General features: G+C 42.2%; 1 protein-coding gene across 3 annotated transcripts in view; it reads right to left on the bottom strand.

Annotated features, from left to right (window-relative positions):
* ldb1b (LIM-domain binding 1b) overlaps window positions 1–22,527 on the bottom strand; it is a 37,167-nt gene that overhangs the window by 10,915 nt on the left and 3,725 nt on the right. The window contains exon 1 of one of the 3 annotated variants that reach the window (XM_061722647.1): window positions 12,693–12,827. The exons of 1 other annotated variant lie outside the window; for it this stretch is intronic. In XM_061722647.1, coding sequence (XP_061578631.1) covers window positions 12,693–12,726 — 34 coding nt within the window. In that variant the 5' untranslated portion in view covers window positions 12,727–12,827. Of the gene's footprint in view, window positions 1–2,597; window positions 2,968–12,692; window positions 12,828–22,527 lie in introns of those variants that run through there. One more of the 3 variants, XM_061722664.1, reaches the window with a different exon arrangement.

Raw genomic sequence — 22,527 nt, 5'->3', positions numbered from 1 at the left:
ACAGACGTTTCATTTCAATTTTATTTATTCCGTATGATGGAAATGGTAGTTCACATACATGTTCCATTCCATGATGGAAAAGGGGCAAGAAGAAGAAAGCCTTATATAACAAGCCCCTTTCTCAAAAAATAAAAATAAAACAATACATATGAAGATGGTCTGTCCGTCTGTTCAACAGTCACTGCTTATATAATACAAAAAAAAAAATAATAATGAAAAAAACAAACAAAAAATAAGAAAACATACACAATAACTCACCAACAACACCAAAAACAAAAAAAATATATATATATATTTTACCCGTTAAATTCATATTGTCTGATTGTGTTGTCTTTATACAATTTCTTGAACTGGTGAATATTTTTACAATCCTTTAAATCCATAATTTTACACCACATACTGAAATACACATTTGTTTTAAAGTAGTTTGTGCAAACGGATGTTTAAAATAAAATTTCCTCCTATGGTCCTTATTTTCTGAACTAAACACAAAAAAACGTATATTTTCAGGCAATATTCTGCCTTGAACCTAACTAATAAAGTCTGTAACTCAACAATATCTTTAAGTTTAATTAATCCTGCATTGGTGTAACCCTAGCCTCCTTTTTATGTATGATCCGTACTGCTCTCTTCTGTAAAATAAACAAAGGCTTGATATTTGACATCTCACTTTAAAAGGGCCACATGACCTATGGTTGGTGTTCTGAAATTCAATCATTTAGGTGGGTGTGCATTTAAAAACGGTTCTTTGGGAAACAGCCACACATTGATGTTCCCTCTTTAAATAAACTTGGATAAGAATGATAAAAGATATTCTAGTTTGACTATAGTGTGCCTCACACAGATATTGCACAACTTCTGAAAGCAGTTACAGACCCAACAGTAAATAAACACCAAAGATAAGCACAGATCTTTCACATGTCCATCTTCTCAAGAGGAAAAGCGCTATTAAACATCCATCCATCCATTTTAAGCCCTACCATCCCTTTGAGTGGGAATAAGCTGTTTCGCTTTCAACAACAGTATGCTATGGGCTAAACTAGGAATGGGCGATATTTTACCGTTCACGATAAACCGTCGAAAAATATCCTCACGATAAGAATTTGTCATCTCGCGGTAAAAACGATAAATTCCTGTTGACGTTTTTGTGTAAAACTGATTTATGGTTATGTGTTAAATCCACGCACAACGTACGGGAAGGAAGGAAGGAAGGAAGGAAGGAAGGAAGGAAGGAAATGAGCAAGAAAGAAAGGAAGGAAATGAGCAAGAAAGAAAGAAAAGGAAATTAGCAAGAAAGAAAGAAAGGATGAGATAGATTTATAGTTACAAAGGTGGAGTTGAATTGGTATTTTTTTTATCGTTATCAGGATAAATGCCAGAAATTATCGTGATACATGTTTTAGTCCATACCTCCCATCTCTAGGCTAAACGCACCGACAGTAGATTGATAAATAAATAAATAATCAATGGTTATGTGTCCATTAGTTGTTGAGAGCTCCATTATCTGCATCCTCTGCAGTTAGTGGTCACAATCACATCAGCTGGATCCACTTCCTCCGCTGGGAATCCTCCACTTTACAAGCAAACACAACAAGCTGGACACGTACACCAAACAAATAGCCGGCCAAACTTTGAAAAGAAAACGGTGTAAACCCCAAACACACTGGGCATGAGCTGGTATTGATCCCAGACTCCAGTCCCAGGTCCTGTCTGTGCCAGGAGGAACCACGGCCATCCCAGCCCAGAATACAAGTGCAAAACATGTTCACATACAGTATGAAATGTCAACTTTAAAACGTGAGTGTTCACGTGTGAAGGGGAGCTGAACTTTTGTGGGATGTTTCCCGGAGCAGCCGCTACAAAGGCAATTAGAGAGGCAGCAGCAGCAGCCGAAGCTACAGGCTGATTTATGGTTCTGCGTTACAGCGACGCAGAGCCTACGGCGTAGGGTACGCGGCGACGTGCACCGTACGGTGCGCTTCGCCGCGTACCCTACGCCGTAGGCTACGATTTATGCTTCTGCGTCGATTTAACGCACAGCCACAATTCACGCTTAAAACACGGCGAGCACATCCTCCCCCGGAGCCGCGAACACCCCACATACAACCGCGACGACCCGCAGGTTTGGGGGACACCTGATCCCCTCTGTATTTAGCCTCTTTTTGAGAGATAAGACTGAGTAGCAGGCCCGCCGAGGCTAGCGGGGCTAGCAGCTAGTTAGCCACCTAGCCGCTAAAGCTGAAGCTAAAGCCATCGCCTCTTATGCCGCGTTCCATTTGTCCTCGGAAGTCGGAATTTCCCAGTTCCTAGTCGGAATTTTCAACTGGAACGCCCCTCGAAGTGGGATTTCCTACTGGGAAAGTGGGAGAAGCTTCACCAGCCCCGAGTTACCATTCCAAGATGGCTGCCATTCCCAGTTCCCAGTTCCGATTTCCGAGGTAAATGGAACGCGGTATTAAACCCTCTCTCCAGCAGGAAAACCCCGTCCAAGGGGATTAAACCACAACCTCCACCACCCGACCGGTGCATCCAATTTATGATTGGCTGCGTATTAAACCCCAAACATAGTGTTTTACGGTTAAAAAGGGCACTTTTACCTGCAGAGAGAGGGTCCAGCAGCCACAGTGTTTACAGAGCCGAGCGGAGCGACGTGCAGCTCCGTGCGTCACAACGGATAGGCCCGCCGGACGAGAGACGTCCCGCCGCGGATACACGTCCCTTTCTACCGGGATCGATAAAGAGATCCCCTCCACGCAGCTGCGGGTCTGTGTGCGGGTCTGAGTGCGGGTCTGAGTGCGGGTGTGGCCGTGTTGGGGTCCCGCAGGACGGCTGCAGCGGTGCGGGAGAGCCGGTGCTGCTGCGGGTTAACACGGACCCCGATCAGCCCTTTGTTCAGGGAGGACATGAACAATAGCTGTAGGCCCTCCTCCTCCTCCTGCTCTCCGTCTGCACTGCCTTTGCTCCTCTCCTCCTCCTCCCCCCATTAATGCACAACTGCACAGAAAGGTTGTCTGCTAAGCAGTTTTTTTTTCCTTCCTCCCTTCTCCCTTCATTCAACCCATCCCTCTTTTTGTAACTGACTCAGATGAGAATTGGCCTAATGTAACCGACTGGAAATGTGCAGGGCCAGGGGGGGGGGAATCATCATGCTGACTGCAAAGTGGTTTCCATGTTTGCGTAATTAGAGGATATCTACTTGCTGCAAACAAACAAACGAATGAGGAGAAAAGGAGATGGTCAAGACAAGACCCTGGTCACATTCAGTCAGGGTTCCTTGAAAGTGCTTGAATTTCAATGTTGTGTCTTCAACACAGCAAAAACTCAATCTTAGTTAAAATGTCAAATTTTTTGTCAAAAAAATCAAATACACTTAAAACAAGACTCCTCACTGGATAAAACAACAATTTTCACCTGTTTCAAGTAGATTTTCACTTAAAATAAGTAGAAAAATCCGCCAGTGGAACAAGATTTTTTTGCTTGGCAGATTTTTCTACTTATTTCAAGTGAAAATTTACTTGAAACAGGTGAAAATTGTCAAATAAGTTATTTTTCTGGTAATTACGGAGCCCTTGAGGTGACATGGAAATTATTATTTTTATCTCGTGCGCACGACTTTTTATGTCGTGCGCACCACTTTTTATGTCGTGCGCACGACTTTTTATGTCGTGCGCACCACTTTTTATCTCGTGCGCACCACTTTTTATGTCGTGCGCACGACTTACTGAAAAGTCGTGCGCACGAGATAAAAAGTCGTGCGCACGACTTTTTATCTCGTGCGCACGACTTTTTAGTCAGTGAGAACAGAACACTGGATTGAATAGGAAGGAAGGCCAAAAGGAAACCCCCAAAAGTGACATATCCGCTCACTTCAACATATACAGCTATTGATGCCAAGCATTTATCTAGTCGTCGAAGTCCGATCTCGGGAAACTGGCTTCACAAACGACGTTTTAAAAGTGGAACTATTTCCAGAGGCGGAGTTGTCACAAAGTGCTTCGACATTGTCACGTGAGCGTGCTGGACCAATCAGAGTGGCCGCTGGTCCAAGATCGCTGCCTACAGTGCTGATTTTATTTGTAGAAATAAGCTTTAAATTGCACTAAAATGACTACAAACAATGTTATATGTAAACGAAAATTAATCTGAATTATAAACCTAAGAGACCTGCTGAAACAGTGATAATTCTGTCATTAGACAGAACATTAGACAGTGATGATTCTGTCATTAGAAATAGGGGGTTCTCCCAAATGATGGGAATATAATACCCATGCTCAAAACCTATGTTAAACCTGCAATAAGGTCCGTGTATCTTTTGGTCATTGGATTTTTCCATCATGAGTGGAAATCAAAAAACAAAAAACGATTGGTTTATTTGATTTTCCTTTTAAAACAAAAAACACATATTGAATTACACTGCATTTTTTCTTTTTCTGTGTTAATATGATTTAACAAAGATTCAAAATACGCTTTTATTTTCGTTTTCTATTTCATATAAGAAAAATGAAATTACTAGTCAACAGGAACGAAAAAACGAACCAAAAACAACCGTTTATTCATATTCAGTGCAGTGTTTGGCGGGTGTGCTTGTGAGAACTGGGGTCCCTGGAGGTCCTGGAGAGCCAATGTCCCCGTAGCGCGAGGTGTCCCCGGCGAGCTGCAGTGTTTGGCGGGCTGTCTGTGAGTGTCCTGGGGTCCCTGGAGGTCCTGGAGAACACAAGTCCCCGTACCGGGAGCTGTCCCCGGTCCTGGCCGGGATCAGTGCAGTGTTTGGCGGGTGTGCTTGTGAGAACTGCGGTCCCTGGAGGTCCTGGAGGCAAAGGGAAAGCCCAAGTAGCCTACCCCCCGTACCGGGACGTGGTCCCGGTCCTGGCCGGGTGCAGTGCAGCGTTTGGCGGGCTGGGTGTGAGTGTCTGGGGTCTCTGGGTGCCTGGGTCGGGTCCCGGGACTCGTGGGTCCCTGGGTCGGGTCCCGGGACTCGTGGGTCCCTGGGTCCGGTCCCGGGACTCCTGGGTCCCTGGGTCCTGGTCCCGGGACTCCTGGGTCGGGTCCCGGGACTCGTGGGTCCCTGGGTCCTGGCCACTTTCGCCCGATTTTCAGACACTTTGGCCGGCTTTCGGCTTCCTTCGAGCCCGCCTCTGCGGCGCTGCTCCCCCCGACCACCGGGGGGCTGGCAGCGCCTCCCTCTCGGTAGCGAGACCGAGTCGACCCGTCCGCCCCAGATGTCCCCCCACGGAGCCCCGCCACCGCCGGGCAGGCCGACCTCCGACGTCGGCTGCCGCTCTGGCGGTGGTGTTAGTCCTCCGGGAAAAACAATGTTTCTGAAACCCTACCACGCCGCAGACGGCTGAACCGGGCCCTGGATTGCCGGTCACCCCCAGCCCGAGCGGATCCACCCGCCCGCCCAGAAAACGGTGCGTCGAGGCGGGGCGAGGTTCCGGCCGCTCCCGAGGTCTCCCCGCACGGGGCTGCCGAGACCCGAGTCCCGTTGCTGGTGGATCGGAGGTCGGCCTGCCCGGCGGCGGCGGAGCTCCGTGGGGGGACACCTGGGGCGGACGGGTCGACTCGGTCTCGCTACCGGGAGGCGCTGCGAACCCCCCGGTGGTCGGGGGGAGCAGCGCCGCAGAGGCGGGCCCGAAGGAAGCCGAAAGCCGGCCAAAGTGTCTGAAAATCGGGCGAAAGTGGCCAGGACCCAGGGACCCACGAGTCCCGGGACCCGACCCAGGAGTCCCGGGACCAGGACCCAGGGACCCAGGAGTCCCGGGACCCGACCCAGGGACCCACGAGTCCCGGGACCCGACCCAGGGACCCACGAGTCCCGGGACCCGACCCAGGGACCCACGAGTCCCGGGACCAGGACCCAGGCACCCAGAGACCCCAGACACTCACACCCAGCCCGCCAAACGCTGCACTGCACCCGGCCAAGACCGGGACCACGTCCCGGTACGGGGGGTAGGCTACTTGGGCTTTCCCTTTGCCTCCTGGACCTCCAGGGACCGCAGTTCTCACAAGCACACCGGCCAAACACTGCACTGATCCCGGTCAGGACCGGGGACAGCTCCCGGTACGGGGACTTGTGTTCTCGAGGACCTCCAGGGACCCCAGGACACTCACAGACAGCCCGCCAAACACTGCAGCACGCCGGGGACACCTCGCGCTACGGGGACATTGGCTATCCAGGACCTCCAGGGACCCCAGTTCTCACAAGCACACCCGCCAAACACTGCACTGAATATGAATAAACGGTTGTTTTTGGTTCGTTTTTTCGTTCCTGTTGACTAATAATTTCATTTTTCTTATATGAAATAGAAAACGAAAATAAAAGCGTATTTTGAATCTTTGTTAAATCATATTAACACAGAAAAAGAAAAAATGCAGTGTAATTCAATATGTGTTTTTTGTTTTAAAAGGAAAATCAAATAAACCAATCGTTTTTTGTTTTTTGATTTCCACTCATGATGGAAAAATCCAATGACCAAAAGATACACGGACCCAATAATAACATGTTTTCTATTTTCTATTTTAATAGAAAATAGAAAACATGTTATTAATAACATGTTTTCTATTTTCTATTTTACTATTATTTTATTATTATTTTATTATATTATTATTATATATCTATTATATTATTTTATTATTTTCTGTCTATTATTACTATCTATTATTTTTAATAGAAAATAGAAAACATGTTATTATTTTTTATTAAAATAGAAAATAATAAAATAATATAATAGATATATAATAATAATATAATAAAATAATAATAAAATAGAAAATAGAAAAAATGTTATTAATAACATGTTTTCTATTTTCTATTAAAATAGAAAATAGAAAACATGTTATTATTTTTTATTAAAATAGAAAATAATAAAATAATATAATAGATATATAATCATAATATAATAAAATAATAATAAAATAGAAAATAATAAAAAATAATAACATGTTTTCTATTTTCTATTTTAATAGAAAATAGAAAACATGTTATTATTAACATGTTTTCTATTTTCTATTTTAATAGAAAATAGAAAACATGTTATTATTGCAGGTTTAACATAGGTTTTGAGCATGGGTATTATATTCCCATCATTTGGGAGAACCCCCTATTTCTAATGACAGAATCATCACTGTCTAATGTTCTGTCTAATGACAGAATTATCACTGTTTCAGCAGGTCTCTTAGGTTTATAATTCAGATTAATTTTCGTTTACATATAACATTGTTTGTAGTCATTTTAGTGCAATTTAAAGCTTATTTCTACAAATAAAATCAGCACTGTAGGCAGCGATCTTGGACCAGCGGCCACTCTGATTGGTCCAGCACGCTCACGTGACAATGTCGAAGCACTTTGTGACAACTCCGCCTCTGGAAATAGTTCCACTTTTAAAACGTCGTTTGTGAAGCCAGTTTCCCGAGATCGGACTTCGACGACTAGATAAATGCTTGGCATCAATAGCTGTATATGTTGAAGTGAGCGGATATGTCACTTTTGGGGGTTTCCTTTTGGCCTTCCTTCCTATTCAATCCAGTGTTCTGTTCTCACTGACTAAAAAGTGGTGCGCACGAGATAAAAAGTCGTGCGCACCACTTTTTATGTCGTGCGCACGACTTTTCAGTAAGTCGTGCGCACGACATAAAAAGTGGTGCACACGAGATAAAAAGTGGTGCGCACGAGATAAAAAGTGGTGCGCACGACATAAAAAGTGGTGCGCACGACATAAAAAGTCGTGCGCACGAGATAAAAAGTCGTGCGCACGAGATAAAAATAATAATTTCCATGTCACCTCCAGGGCTCCGTAGGTAATGACTCTTGTTTTAAGTGTTTTGACTAAAAATGAGACATTTTAACTAGAAATAAGACAAATATTCCTGGTAAAATTTTGAGTTTTTGCAGTGTAGAGGGGATCAACTTGCTGCAAAAAAATGAGAAAAAAGGAGACGGTCCAAGACCCTGGTCACATTCAGTCAGGGTTCCTTGAAAGTGCTTGAATTTCAATGTTGTGTTTTCAACACTGCAAAAACTCAATCTCAAAAAGAATATTTGGCTTATTTTTAGTTCAAATGTCTAATTTTTAGTCAAAAAAATCTCATTACACTTAAAACAAGAGTCATTATCAGAAAAATAACTTATTTGACAATTTTCACCTGTTTCAAGTAAATTTTCACTTGAAATAAGTAGAAAAATCTGCCAAGATTTATCTTCTCATTACAAGCAAAAAAATCTTGTTCCACTGGCAGACTTTTCTACTTATTTTAAGTGAAAATCTACTTGAAACAGGTGAAAATTGTTGTTTTTTCCAGTGATGAGTCTTGTTTTAAGTGTAATGAGATTTTTCACTAAAATTAGACATTTTAACTAGAAATAAGACAAATATTCCTGGTAAGATTTTGAGTTTTTGCAGTGTAGAGGACATCTACTTGCTGCAAACAAACAAACGAGAAAACGGAGACGGTCCAAGACCCTGGTCACATTCAGTCAGGGTTCCTACGGGTGCTTGACATCCTTGAAAGTGCTTGAATTTCAATGTTGTTTTCAACACTGCAAAAACTCAATCTTAACTAGAATATTTGTCTTATTTATTTCTAGTTAAAATGTCAAAAAAATCTAATTACACTTAAAACAAGACTCATCACTGGAAAAAACAACAATTTTCACCTGTTTCAAGTAGATTTTCAATTAAAATAAGTAGAAAAATCTGACAGTGGAACAAGATATTTTTGCTTGGCAGATTTTTCTACTTATTTCAAGTGAAAATTTACTTGAAACAGGTGAAAAATGTCAAATAAGTTATTTTTCTGGTAATGACTCTTGTTTTAAGTGTAATGAGATTTTTTGACTAAAAATGAGACATTTTAACTAGAAACAAGACAAATATTCCTAGTAAGATTTTGAGTTTTTGCAGTGTAGAGGACATCTACTTGCTGCAAACAAACAAACGATAAAACGGAGACGGTCCAAGACCCTGGTCACATTCAGTCAGGGTTCCTTGAAAGTGCTTGGATTTCAATGTTGTGTTTTCAACACTGCAAAAACTCAATCTTAACAAGAATATTTGTCTTATTTCTAGTTAAAATGTCTAATTTTTAGTCCAAAAAATCTAATTACACTTTAAATAAGACTCATCACTGGAAAAAAACAACAATTTTCACTTGTTTCAAGTAGATTTTCACTTAAGATAAGTAGAAAAATCTGCCAGTGGAACAAGATTTTTTTGCTTGGCAGATTTTTCTACTTATTTCAAGTGAAAATGTACTTGAAACAGGTGAAAATTGTCAAATAAGTTATTTTTCTGGTAATAACTCTTCTTTTAAGTGTAATGAGATTTTTAAACTAAAAATTAGACATTTTAACTAGACATAAGACAAATACTCCTGGTAAGATTTTGAGTTTTTGCAGTGTAGAGGACATCTACTTGCTGCAAACAAACAAATGAGAAAAACGGAGACGGTCAAGACCCTGGTCACATTCAGTCAGTCAGGAAATCCTTGAAAGTGCTTGAATTTCAATGTTGTGTTTTCAACACTGCAAAAACTCAAAATCTTAACAAGAATATTTGTCTTATTTCTAGTTAAAATGTATTGAATTTTAGTTTACGTGCTTGAAAATGCTTGAAATTATAACTCTGTGTCTTTCACAAAATTGGGATCAGACTGTATAGTTTAGTTATTACAAGGAGAAATAAAATCATCAAGATGAAACATAACTAGATGTTTACAGCACGATACAATGTAAATAATTGTGATAAAAAGCGGAAAAAATAATTGTGAATATAGATATTTTACCCCAGCGATAAGGTGCTTGAGGATTTTGAAAATGACCCTTGAAAGTGCTTGAAAAGTGCTTGAATTTGACCTGGAAAAATGTGTAGGAACCCTGTTCAGTAAACTGTGGGATCCTGCTATGTGATGCGGGCACAGCGGATGCAGCAGACTGATCAGTCAAAAGCAGATTAAGGTCTTATTAACTTTCACAGAGAGAGATGACAGACTGGAGCTGTTAGGAATTAATTGTGTCTTGGAGGTTGGACACTGAACGGTCTCTAAGGTGGACCAACAAATCCATTAACACTGGGAATCTCTTAACCTTTTTCTCTCGTTCTGCACATATACATAAACTACACAGACACACAAGCACACGACAATGCTAAGCCAAAAGGAGAATCCCACAGGGCTCTAAATCTGCTTAAATCGCCTCAAATTATAATCAGATATTCAGATCACAGCCAGTGAGATCTTACCCATATGGCCAAAGTTGGGATATGAAAAGAGCAAGTGGAAACTGGAAACAGTTAGTTTTTTTTAGGTATGTTTGATTAAGTCATCTCTTTCCATGAACAGACTAAAGGATACATTTGATGCAGTATCTGTTGCTGAAGGAAAGAAAAATGACAGTGAGGAACTCATCACGAGGTTGTTAAAATGTTTTCCCTTTAGCCCCTCCTAAAAGTCTTTTCAGGACTTTCCCCTCCAGCTAAATATTCAAGGCTGCCAGAGCCGCCAGGCCGAGCAGGGCCCTGATTTATGCATTACATATGTATACTGGAAGTGAAACCATGAATGATTTAGTCACAATTAATTTGACGCTGGGAGAAGACCCGAACTCAGGCTTTGACACGGGGGGCTGTACCACTGAGTGATACTGGAGTCATCTCCCAAATTCAGTACAGTACTGGTTGAAGTCACTCGGCGTACGCACTCATGAGTTTTATTACAGCATCCATTTATATTTATAACTTACTATTGGTTCAAATATATTGTTGAATATATTTTCTGTGATCAAAGTAACATTTGCTGTGATCTCCCATTTCTGAGAAATGAAAACAAATGTAAAAATATTTGATTGAATAGTTATCCTTCACTGCTTTGAATACCAAACTTTTCTAGAGACAGTTGATACGCAAAAAAAATCTAATTACACTTTAAATAAGACTCATCACTGGAAAAAACAACAATTTTCACCTGTTTCAAGTAGATTTTCACTTATTTTAAGTGAAGTATTTTAAGAAAAATCTGCCAGTGGAACAAGATTTTTTTGCTTGGCAGATTTTTATACTTATTTCAAGTGAAAATGTATTTGAAACAGGTGGAAATTGTCAAATAAGTTATTTTTCTGGCAATGACTCTTGTTTTAAGTGTAATGAGATTTTTTGACTAAAAATGAGACATTTTAACTAGAAATAAGACAAATATTCCTGGTAAGATTTTGAGTTTTTGCAGTGTAGAGGAAATATACTTGCTGCAAACAAACAAACAAATGAGGGGAAAAAAGGAGACGGTCCAAGACCCTGGTCACATTCAGTCAGGGTTCCTTGAAAGTGCTTGAATTTCAATATTGTGTTTTCAACACTGCAAAATCTCAATCTTAACAAGAATATTTGGCTTATTTCTAGTTAAAATGTCTCATTTTTAGTCAAAAAAATCTAATTACACTTTAAATAAGACTCATCACTGGAAAAAAACAGCAATTTTCACCTGTTTCAAGTAGATTTTCACTTAAGATAAGTAGAAAAATCCCCAAACTTTTCTAGAGACAGTTGATACGCAAAAAGAGAGATTTCAATATCTTCTCCTGTCTCTACCTTTACTCATATGCAAATCAACGCTCAAATGTGGACTTGTTAGCAGACTTGAAGAAGTTTGAAGTTTAGTGAAGTGCCATGTCAGTGCCAGTCATGTGTGGAGGATAATCTGTTCTAAGGCTTGTCTCTCACCCGACCAACAGCAAAGATGCGCGGGCTGAGTTTATGTATATTGCTCTGACCATAGTAAGCCTGTTTCATTAGCACTTCACAGCTCACAAGTCTCCTGTCAGTCTTTTGGCAGCATCTTTGTGTGTCTAGCACCAGGGGGAGGTGTAGTCAATAGTAGCTTAGAGTGTCTGTTGTGGGTGACTTATGTGGATTTGCCTATCTTACATTCACTAGCCTCTGTCACCATGGCAACCTGAGCAGTCAATGCTGACACAACCACCGAGACTAAGAAACAACCATGGAAATGGACACACAAGAGTTAATCCTAGTGTGTGTGTGTGTGTGTGTGTGTGTGTGTGTGTGTGTGTGTGTGTGTGTGTGTGTGTGTGTGTGTGTGTGTGTATAAAGCCTGCCCATTGAAATGGTACATGATGGGGTTAATCCCCCGCCTGTGTGTGTGTGTGTGTGTAGTGAGGTGAAGGAGAGGAGGTGGGGATGGGAGGTGTGTTGGGATAAGGCTTGAAGGGTTCGCACACCCCGTGTCTTTTGCTCTCAGGCGTAGGGCAGGTCTTATCTTCCACCAGCCTCCCATGCAAGCAGCAAGGCAACGCACACACATGCGGGCACACACTGCTGCCTAACCTTAATTTCACCAGATAGCCTCATTTCCCAGCTTCTAGTTGCTCATTCACACCTAAAGCCATAAATCCATGTATGCAAAGTGATTAAAGCTGGCACGTGTTGCCAGTAACTAACCTGCTGAATTGCTCACTGTAATGTTAAGCTTACACTCGCAATAAGTGCAACCTGTTCAAGTTTGCCCTTTTGTCAAAATCAGCAAACGAGTGTGACGGTGAACTTGTCCCACATTTCTGTGGACAGTAATGCAGATTAGAGGTACATAAAATAGAAGAAAATTGACAGTTTTTCTGCTGTTTTAGTTTGAACTAAGAGATTTTGTTGCTAAACCAGCACACGAAAAAGACTAAAAAAGGAAAAACTTACCTCCCTCAGATTCAAGCGGGTCTGACATCGACATTTTGTCACCTACAAATGCACTTTCACAGCTATACGCTGATCTTACTCAAATACTCTGTTTTTCATGCCTCTCCCTCCCTGTGATATCTCCCATGTCCAGACTGTAAGGCTCAGGGGCACGAGGAGGGGGAAGAAGGATGCCTACAGTATGTGTGCGTGCGTATCTGTGCGAGTGCCACTGGGTGTTTATGTGTACGTGTACTTGCTCTCGTGCGCGTGTACAAATGTGTGCTGCATGCCACTTCCACTTACTCGTCAACAGGAAGCTGAACAGTACATGCATCTGCCAGCGTTCTGATAACAGCCATCCCCGTCACCCGCCCCTCAACGCTGTGTCAAACACTGATCTGAGGACAGTCTCATGTTGGTATGAAGGCAGAAAAAGACGCCACTAAACTGATCCAAGTTGCCACCAGTTAAGTGCAGCTTTTCCCCCAAACAGGAATGAAAACAGAACCATCCCTACCCTAGAGAATTGCATTCACATCATGTCTTTCTCCAAGTGCAGCAAAAAGCCTTCTATTTCTTTTACCCCTTTCTTTTTCTTTTTTTTAAACCAAAGAAATACTTTAAACACATTTGTTGCACAGACTATTCCCACTTCTCCACTTGTGAGCTCTCTTCATGTGACAAGGGATTGTCAGTCACCCTCTGCCATATTTTGTACATTTGGCAGTTCAGGCCTCTTTACTCTGTCACTGGATCAGATGGCAGGACAGAGATCGTCTCAGAGAGCAGTCTCTCATAAAACATCCAGAAGACAAGCTTTCACTTTTTTAGAGGAATGCCTTCTAAGTGACAGATCTCTGATGAGGGCTGTGAATAAGAATAAGAATAAGAATCAAGGCATGCAGCCTTCCTCCACAGAACACACACATTTTACTATTACTGTAATACGATGAATACTCCACCGGGATATAAAGTCAGTAAACGTAACAACAACATAAGCGTGCTATGCCTTATGGGAAATAGAAATAGGGCTTTTTTTAAATGAATAAGATTTTTTCAAACTATTCAAAAACAGCATAATAAAGACAAAAATATAGTTGGATAAATAATATACAATTTCAGTAAATGTACAGTATTAACTTAAAATTAGCACTTTTGTAATTTTTATAACTTTCCCTGAACAACTATCAGCCACTGTTAACTTTATTGATCAAGATTTCATAACAGCGTATAATGTTGGGTTTCATATTAATTAGTATATTAATTATATAGATGTTTATAATTGTATATGTATGTACATTAGGGCTGGGCGATATGGACCAAAAGTCATATCTTGATATTTTCTAGCTGAATGGCGATACTCCATATATATCGATATTTTTTCTGTGCCATAATTGGGGTTTCCCCCAAATCATTATAGCATAGCATCTCTGTTAGCATCTCTGTTAGCATCTCTGTTAGCTTCATTTTTTTCTGAGGCAAACCCTTAAAAAAACAGTTTTAATACAAAGCCTCGTGCCAAATGTCACACAGGTTCATTTATTAACAGAGGTCTGCACAATATCAAAACGTATACAACAAATGAAATAAAAATAAACTGCCTGCATATATAGAATAAAAATGCTTCTTGAATAAAATAAAACAAATATCCATTTCCTGCATAACAATTAAATTAAAATACACTGTGCAATTAATACAATGTAGACAGTAACAGGCAGACTTTTCCACTGAGGTTGACAGTTGTGCAAATAACAAAACATTTGTGCAAATCTCAAATAAAACATTCAAGTCACAAAATAAGCTATATCAAAATCATTAAAAAAAAAAAAATTAAAAATCGATATAAACGATATTGTCTTGTGCCATATCACGTTTGAAAATATATCGATATATATTAAAATCTCGATATATCGCCCAGCCCTAATGTACATGTATATAATTCTAGTCCTGCTGATAATGATGTTATGCCTTAGGAAGCTTCTTCTGGGTTAACTGACAGCATTTTGATTAACTGGAGATGCCTCAAACACACTGCTTCCTCATGTGACATCCAGAGGAAATCAAAAGAAATCGGCCAAGAGATCAGCAAGAGAATTGTGGACTTCCACAAGCCTGGTTCATCTTTAGGTACAATTTCTAGATGCTTAAAGGAGCCACGTTCATCTGCTGTAATAGTTGTACACAAATATAAAAGAAACAATGGGGATGTTCACCATCATGCCACTTTGGAAGGAGACCAGTTCTGTGTCTCAGACATGAATGTGCTTTGGTACAAAATGTGTTCATCAGCCCCAGAAAAAAGCAAAAGAGCTTGTGAAGATGCTGGCTGCAGCTGGGAAGAGAGTGTCATTATCCACAGTGAAACGAGTCCTGTACTGAGATGGATTGAAGGGCCACTCAGCGGGGGGAAAGCCAAAAGCAACATAAAAGAAAGACAGATTATAATTTGCAAATTTACACAGACAAAGAGCTTAAATTTCAGAGATGTCCTGTGGTTTGATGAAACTAAAATTGGACCGTCTAGCTGTAATGACCATTGTTACATTTGGAGGAAAAAGGAGAAGCTTCAGCATCCCAGTTGTGACGTTCCGGGGGTGGCAGCATCATGTTGTGGGGAGGGGGTTTGGCTACGGGAGGGACTGGGGAATGTCACAAAATAGATGGCATTAGGATGAAAGAACATCATCTCAAGACATCAACCAGGAAGTTGAAGCTTGGGCACAAATGAGCCCTCCAAATGAAGAATGACTGATACCAATAAAATCGATACAAAGTGGCTTAAGTTCAACAAAGTCAGTGTTTTGGAGTAGCCATCAGAACGCCCTCAGTCCTCTAGAATATATGTGGGCAGAGCTGAAAAGTGTGCGTGAGCAATGCAGCTTAGAAACCTGACTCGGTTACACCACGTCTGTCAGGAGGAATGGGCCGAGGTTCCAGCAGACTAGTGTAGGTAGCTTGTGGAAGGATGTGCAAGACTGTTTGACCCAAGTCGTACAGTCTCTAGGATATGCTTCCAAGTACCAAGGGAATGCATGTAAACAGCTGATGTTGAAGAATTTAAAAATATAAGTAAATAAAAGAAAGAAAGTCTCTCTCTTATTATTCTGGCATTTAGCAAATTGAAATACTTAAAGGGGACCTATTATGAAAAACATGTTTTTTTCTTGCTTTAACATATATAAAGTGGTCTCCCCTCAGCCTGCCAACTCAGAGAAGGAGGAAAGCAACCAGATTCTGCAGTGTCTGTACAGCCGCCCGGGTGAGCCGTCCAGTGTGATGTGGATCTACGATCCGTTCAGATTCTGCTCCCTTTCATTACGTAACCAAAATGCAATTTACATTGGTTGGCCTCTGATGCGTGAAACCACGCCCACAACTAACTCTGCCGGCCGGAGCTTCCGCCATGTTTTTGTAGCGGTGTATCACGTCATTCAGGCAGCCAATCAGCACAGTGCCTCATTATCATAGCCCCGCCCACTCAGAATCCCTCATCGAGAATGAGGTTAGAAAATGGGAAGATAAAGACATGGCTCAGAGGCTGAATTTCTAATTTATTTAGCAAAAACAATCAAAAGCTTGTTTTTAAGACATTCAAGGCCGGTTTAAAATAGGTATTAGATGCCATAATAGGTCCCCTTTAAAGCCCTGTTTCCACTGAGCAGTTTGGTCCGGTCCGGTCCGGTCCGGTACTCTATTTTGTGTGTTTCCATTATAAAAGGGTCCTGTACAACGGAACCAAACTGCATAATTTCTGGGGCCCCTTCAGCTGTAGGTCCATAGGACAATAGCGCATTACGGTTAGGGCGGCGCAACTGGCATCACATGATACAATCTGTTGATTGGTGCACAAAAAAACGTCACTGCCCACAACAAAAGCAAGGGCGAACCACTCCTCCCAACTCGAGACCAAGCCAGGTGTTTACATATCTCTTCGCCACTCGCAGCCTTCTCTCTACTGCATGTATTGTAATAATAATAATAATAATTACTTGGTTTTATATAGCGCCCTTCAAGGCATCCAGAGCGCTTTACAGACATCATTATTCATTCATACACATTCTCACTGGTGATGGTAGCTACGTTTTGTAGCCACAGCTGCCCTGGGGCAGACCAGCCCCCGGGTCTGGCAGTCAGAAGGCGCGCCGATTTTTTCCAGTGTCCAGCCGCGGTACTGCAACAAAAAATCCCATGGGGCCCAGAAAGCTTTTTTCCCATAGACCGCAATAGTAAAAGAGAAGCCTCTAAAACTGTTCACAGGACACCTCCAGCTGTAATCACCGGCAATTACTAATCTTTGTATTCTATATTTTTAAGTCATGGACTTTATATCCGTCAAAAATGTTTTATAACGGCCAGAAAAGTCAAAGAAAAGTCTCTTTCTGGGCGTGACGTCACGGCTGACGTCACAGCCGTGTCCGTGCATTCCACGGATGTTTATATTAATATATATTATGTAATTATATTATATTAATACATTAATAATATATGTAATACTATACATGTAATAATATACATGAATTAATATATTATATTAATACATATTATATTAATATTCGCGTCATTGCCCCGGGGCATGATGGGAGGCCCCAGAGCATCATGGGAGGTGACTCAACTGCGCATGCTCTATGGGCCCGTGTACGCGGAAGTAAACCAGGAAGTCACAGATTTTTTCGGCGTATGCGCTGGCTGAGCAGAATGCATTGAAATGAATGGGCGGCCATTTTTGATGTCCCATTCAGTTCTATAATACATCCATGGGGCAGACTGACGGAAGCGTGGCTGCCATATCGCGCCAAACGGCCCCTCAGACCACCACCAACATTCATACACACTCAAACACATTCAGACGGGGCAAGGTGGGTAAAGTGTCTTGCCCAAGGACACTACAGCAAACTGGGACGGAGCGGGATTCGAACCGCCGACCTTCTGATCATTGGACACCCAGCTCTACCACCTGAGCTACTGCCGCCCCAGTAGTTAGTTGTAGATGGAAAGAACCAAAAGCCAAGCAGAGCAAAAAGGACCTCCTGGATGCTGGATTCCATTGTTGATGTGTGTAGCATCACGTTTGTTGCCGTCGCACAAGTATGATGCCATGCCAGGCAAACCCTGCATGCCCAGTGGCCGTCCGACTTGCACCATCCGAATCGTACAGGCCCGGACCGAACCGCTCAGTGGAAACGGGGGTTGACGGATCTAACGCAGCAAAAGTTTAGTCTGATTTAATGTCAGACAGTGGAAAAAGGCGAACTCATTCACATTCAACTGGAGGAAGGATTTGACAATTGAATAAAGTGAATAGAGTAATCTTTTTATAGGGGTTTAAAATCAATAGTTTGTCAAGAATCCTGCTGCAGGCAACGACTGCATGAACTCTGGACGTATAAACATCACCAAAGCAGGGATATTTTGCCAGGTCTTCATTGCAGCTGCCTCCATCTGTTTACCGTGGGCCCGTTTGTCCTGCAGTTCTAACATGCTTCGCTTTGAGATCATGTAACAGAGTCATTGCTGAATATTCTGCCTCTTTATATCCCCAAACTCTTGGGTTTCTTTCACAGTTTGTTTTAAATGAGTCTCCATCTGCATTGTAAAGCTCAGTCTGATGAAATTCTGTCCATTTGCCTGAATCTGATCAGACAACGTCATCCCTAATAACTCCAGAAATGATGATGAAGGCTGATGATCAGATGAGGTTGCGCTTAAGATGATCACAGCCCACTCCACACCTCGAGTCTGACTAAATGATTTGCACCTTGTAGTGAACTCTCTGTTGTACATTCATGAGGTTTCCTTTTAATGGATAATTGGATGCTGGTATGCCCTCCTCCGGTGTCATTTACTCTGATAGATGTTTTGAGATATGTGGATTTGAGCACTTGCGGTGCTCTGGCATCTCTCTGATGGACCTGTGTTGTTTCAAAAGCCTCTTACACTTTTACTGAGAGCTACTTAAACCGCATGTCGAGGCTTCACCGTCACAACTGTTCTGGGGACTGTTCTGGCGCCTTTCGAGCCCATTGTGCTAGGAGGGATGCTTGAGAAAATGAAAAACATGATGGATAACACTGAGCCTCCTCTTCATAACACAGTGACACAATAACTGAGTGTCTTCAGTCAGAGGCACCTTCAGATCCACTGCAACACAGAGTTTCCCTCAAAACTTGGAGTCAAGATACATCCCTGGATTAGGAATTAGTAAATGTGCTGATATCAACATAAACTGACAACCAGACGTGTATTTACAGCATATTCACAGTAGGCTTCTACAGTACTCGAGTTGAAGGGGGATGAGGGGGGACGGCATCCCCCCTGAAATAAAAACAGTAAAAATCATCCCCCCTGTAAAACTGCCATCCCCCTTTCCATCCCTTATGTCGTTTCATCAATGAATGTGGTTTTACTGCTATTTCAACATTTAGAGTCATCACCAGAAAAATAACTTATTTGACCATTTTCACCTGTTTCAAGTAAATTTTCACTTGAAATAAGTAGAAAAATCTGCCAGTGGGACAAGATTTATCTTCTCATTACAAGCAAAAAACATCTTGTTCCACTGGCAGATTTTTCTACTTATTTCAAGTGAAAATCTACTTGAAACAGGTGAAAATTGTTGTTTTTTCCAGTGATGAGTCTTGTTTTAAGTGTAATGAGATTTTTTACTAAAATGAGAAATTTTAGCTAGAAATAGGACAAATATCCTTATTTTGAGTTTTTGCAGTGATCCATGTTACTTATCCTGTGAAGGACAGAGTCATATTGATAAGTTCAGAAAACTGTTTTTTATTGTTGTGTTTTGATGTATTTGATGTAAGCCCAGTGGATATTTCAAGCTTACAGAAGGCTGCATTTAACTGCTGCTCTGTCATTCCTGCAGGTGTTTTGGTCAGTGCTATTATTTGTAATATATTATATTATTTGTAATGAGCACAAATTATCCGTCCCCATATGATAAAATCCACCATCCCCCCTGATTTTTTTTTACAACTCGAGTACTGGGCTTGCTTCTACCATATTGCTGACATCACTATTGTGGCTTAACAGACAATAAATACTATTACAATGCGTGATCTAAACATTGTACATAATATTTAACATTGTTTTTTGTTGTTTTTTTCATCTCAGATTCAGGAAAGCAATAGTTTTTTTTAACTCATTAAAAAGTTAATGAAGCTTGTGAGAAATGGAGCTCATTTGCAAAACAAATAAAAGCCCAGCTAGGTTATTTTAATGAGTAATAATCCGAAGCTGTTATGCAAATGTACAATACAAATTAAACAGCATGTAAATGATTCTGTAACATCTTTGCACAGTTCAGTGTGCCTTAGATCTGGATGTTACTACAAAGTCTGGAACTGACCTACAACCCGAGGTTGTCCTTAGATAACACCGCCCTCTAGTGGACAGTGCGCGCTTGTTTTCATCCTGTCCTACAGTGTATTTTTCACTCACTGGGTGAATTCCCGACTCAGGATATTCTCTGGCAGACACACTGCAACAAGAGAAGTTCACTGTCAAGTGCGTCACATGTTATAACAAGCCAATGAGTGCAGACATTAAACCCCAAAACGGCTCAGATGCAAAACAGTTCTGCATTAATATGCATTATCTCTGCTTTATTTAGAAAAGTGCACACACATTTCATGGATCTGTCGAAGCCACTGAATGATCAGGATTAATGTCCATCATCTCAGCCGTTTCAACTTCAGTACCCACTATCCCCCCCCCCCCGCCTTCTGCACACACACACACACACACACACACACACACACACACATCCACTTTTTGCAGTTGCGGCTCAGATTTGTGCGTTTGCCCGTGTGTTTGTGCATGACAGCCGCCGCCGTCAGCTGACAGATGTGTGAGCGGAGATGACAGTGCCCTGATGCTGCGTTCTCTGTTCTCTGGGAGCCATTTTGTCTGTCTCTGATCTCAGACTCTTCCCCCCACCCCCACCCCCACCCCCCAGCCAATCACGTCAGCGCTCACTCTTGCAGAAAACATAGAAACACAGTCTGATCTCTTCCTCACACTCTGTCTCACCCACTCTGACTCCCTCCCACTCCTGCACTCCTACGGTGCTCATCTCCCTCTCGCCTCTCTTTTCTTGGCTCTTCTGCACACTGCCTTTCCCCCCACTCCGTCACCTCTCCTCTCTCCCTTTTTTCCTGTCTCTCTTTCTCCTCCTCTTCCTCTCTTAATCCACCTTTCCTCAGTGTCTACCACACACACACACACACATGCACACACACACACCTCCTCCCCCTCCGCAACCCTCCTCCTCTTTGAGCTCCCTTGTTGTGCAACTTGTTTTTAAACAGCTCAGCCTTTGTGCGTTTCTGTCTGTTGCCATTTCAGCCAGGGCTGCAGTCTTTACTCATTTTCCTCCAATCAGGGACACCATGTGACTCTCTGCATGAGAGGGCACAGTCCCTTCCCCCTTCTCTCCTCCCTCTTCTCTCCCTTTCCCCTTCTCCCTCTCTCCTCTCTCCTTTCCTCCCCCCTTCCTGCCCTCATCCAGCCAGCCAGCCAACATACGCTAGCAATCAAAGAGTCAAAGAGAAAAAAGGGAGTGAGGGGAGGGGGACTGATGAGGGAAAGAAGGTATACACTGTAGAGTCAAATGGTGTGCGGAGCTAGAATCAGAGGCCGTGGTGTGTGTTTATCCGGTGGTCGTGGTACAGATGTGTGTGTGTTTTTTGTCTCTTTGGTTGTTTTTTTTTTTTTTTTTTGGGCGGGGGGGGGGGGTCTGTTTTATAGCTGAACGATCTGTGATACAGTTATGGTATAGCTAAATGAGTGAGGAGGTCTGTATCGTCACGTCTGGGTAGGTCACCAGGGATCCTAACTGACCCGAGAGCACAAAACATCTGCAGCTTCGCAGAGGTGACTGTACACGTACTTCGTTTTGTAAAGTTATACCCCTCTGTTTATGTCACCCACATGTTGGGGCACATGCTGCGTGTGTGCGCACACACAGACACACACACACACACACACACACACACACACACACACACACACACAAACTGTGAGCCCACACAAGAAGGGGGGGAGGATCCCTCTGTGTCGAACACAGCTCTGGAATGTAAACAAGGGTGAACAAGAGCACCTAAAGACAGTTTTTATAACCTCAGATGCTAGGCTCTCTCAAATAATCGTCCAGCACAGCCTCTCTCATACCTCTTTGGTCTGTTACAAATGTAAAAAAGGCTGGAGAGGGGCATTAACCGGGGCAGTAAGGGCACAAATCAACCAGCATCCCTTTAGGCTTCAGCTTGTTCATCTGGAGTTGACGTGAATGAATGGAGATGACTGTTCCCCCCTGGAGCCCGTGTTTACGTTGATTTTAGCCACCTCAATGTGTGGAAGTTTACACACATCTTTAAGTTAGCAAGATCTGTGCAAGAAACCTCTATTTTTTTTATTTAAATCTTCCATGTGGTTCCTCTCTTTTAAAGTTTTTGTGTTTCTGAAACTGCGTTTGTGAAAAATATAATGGCACCAAATCTACAGATTGTGCACTTTATTGGAAAATTAAAAGCAGGTGCGTGTAATTTGCTGTAAACTGAACATGAATCCAGGACAAGCATGAAGAGGACAGCACAACTTGAGCAACAAAGAAAAGGGGAACACCAGAGAGAACAATTCAAGAGTGCACCAGAGTGCAGTCATACTTCTTTTTTGGAAATTTCCATGACCACGTTGATTAAGTATGCAATCTGACCGCAAGATAGCTAAAGCCCGGTTCTAAACAAATGCTCCTGCCTCTGCTGTGCAGGCTTGTTTAACGGCTGAGGTGGCAGCGTTTGCCTTATAGCACGGTGCACTGCACAGGGATTGAAAACACACA

The sequence above is a fragment of the Cololabis saira genome, chromosome 1 (genome assembly GCF_033807715.1).
Source record: "Cololabis saira isolate AMF1-May2022 chromosome 1, fColSai1.1, whole genome shotgun sequence".
Classification (NCBI taxonomy): Eukaryota; Metazoa; Chordata; class Actinopteri; order Beloniformes; family Belonidae; genus Cololabis; species Cololabis saira.
Note: the sequence above shows the minus strand (reverse complement) of the source record. Positions and strands in the feature narration are given on the sequence as shown.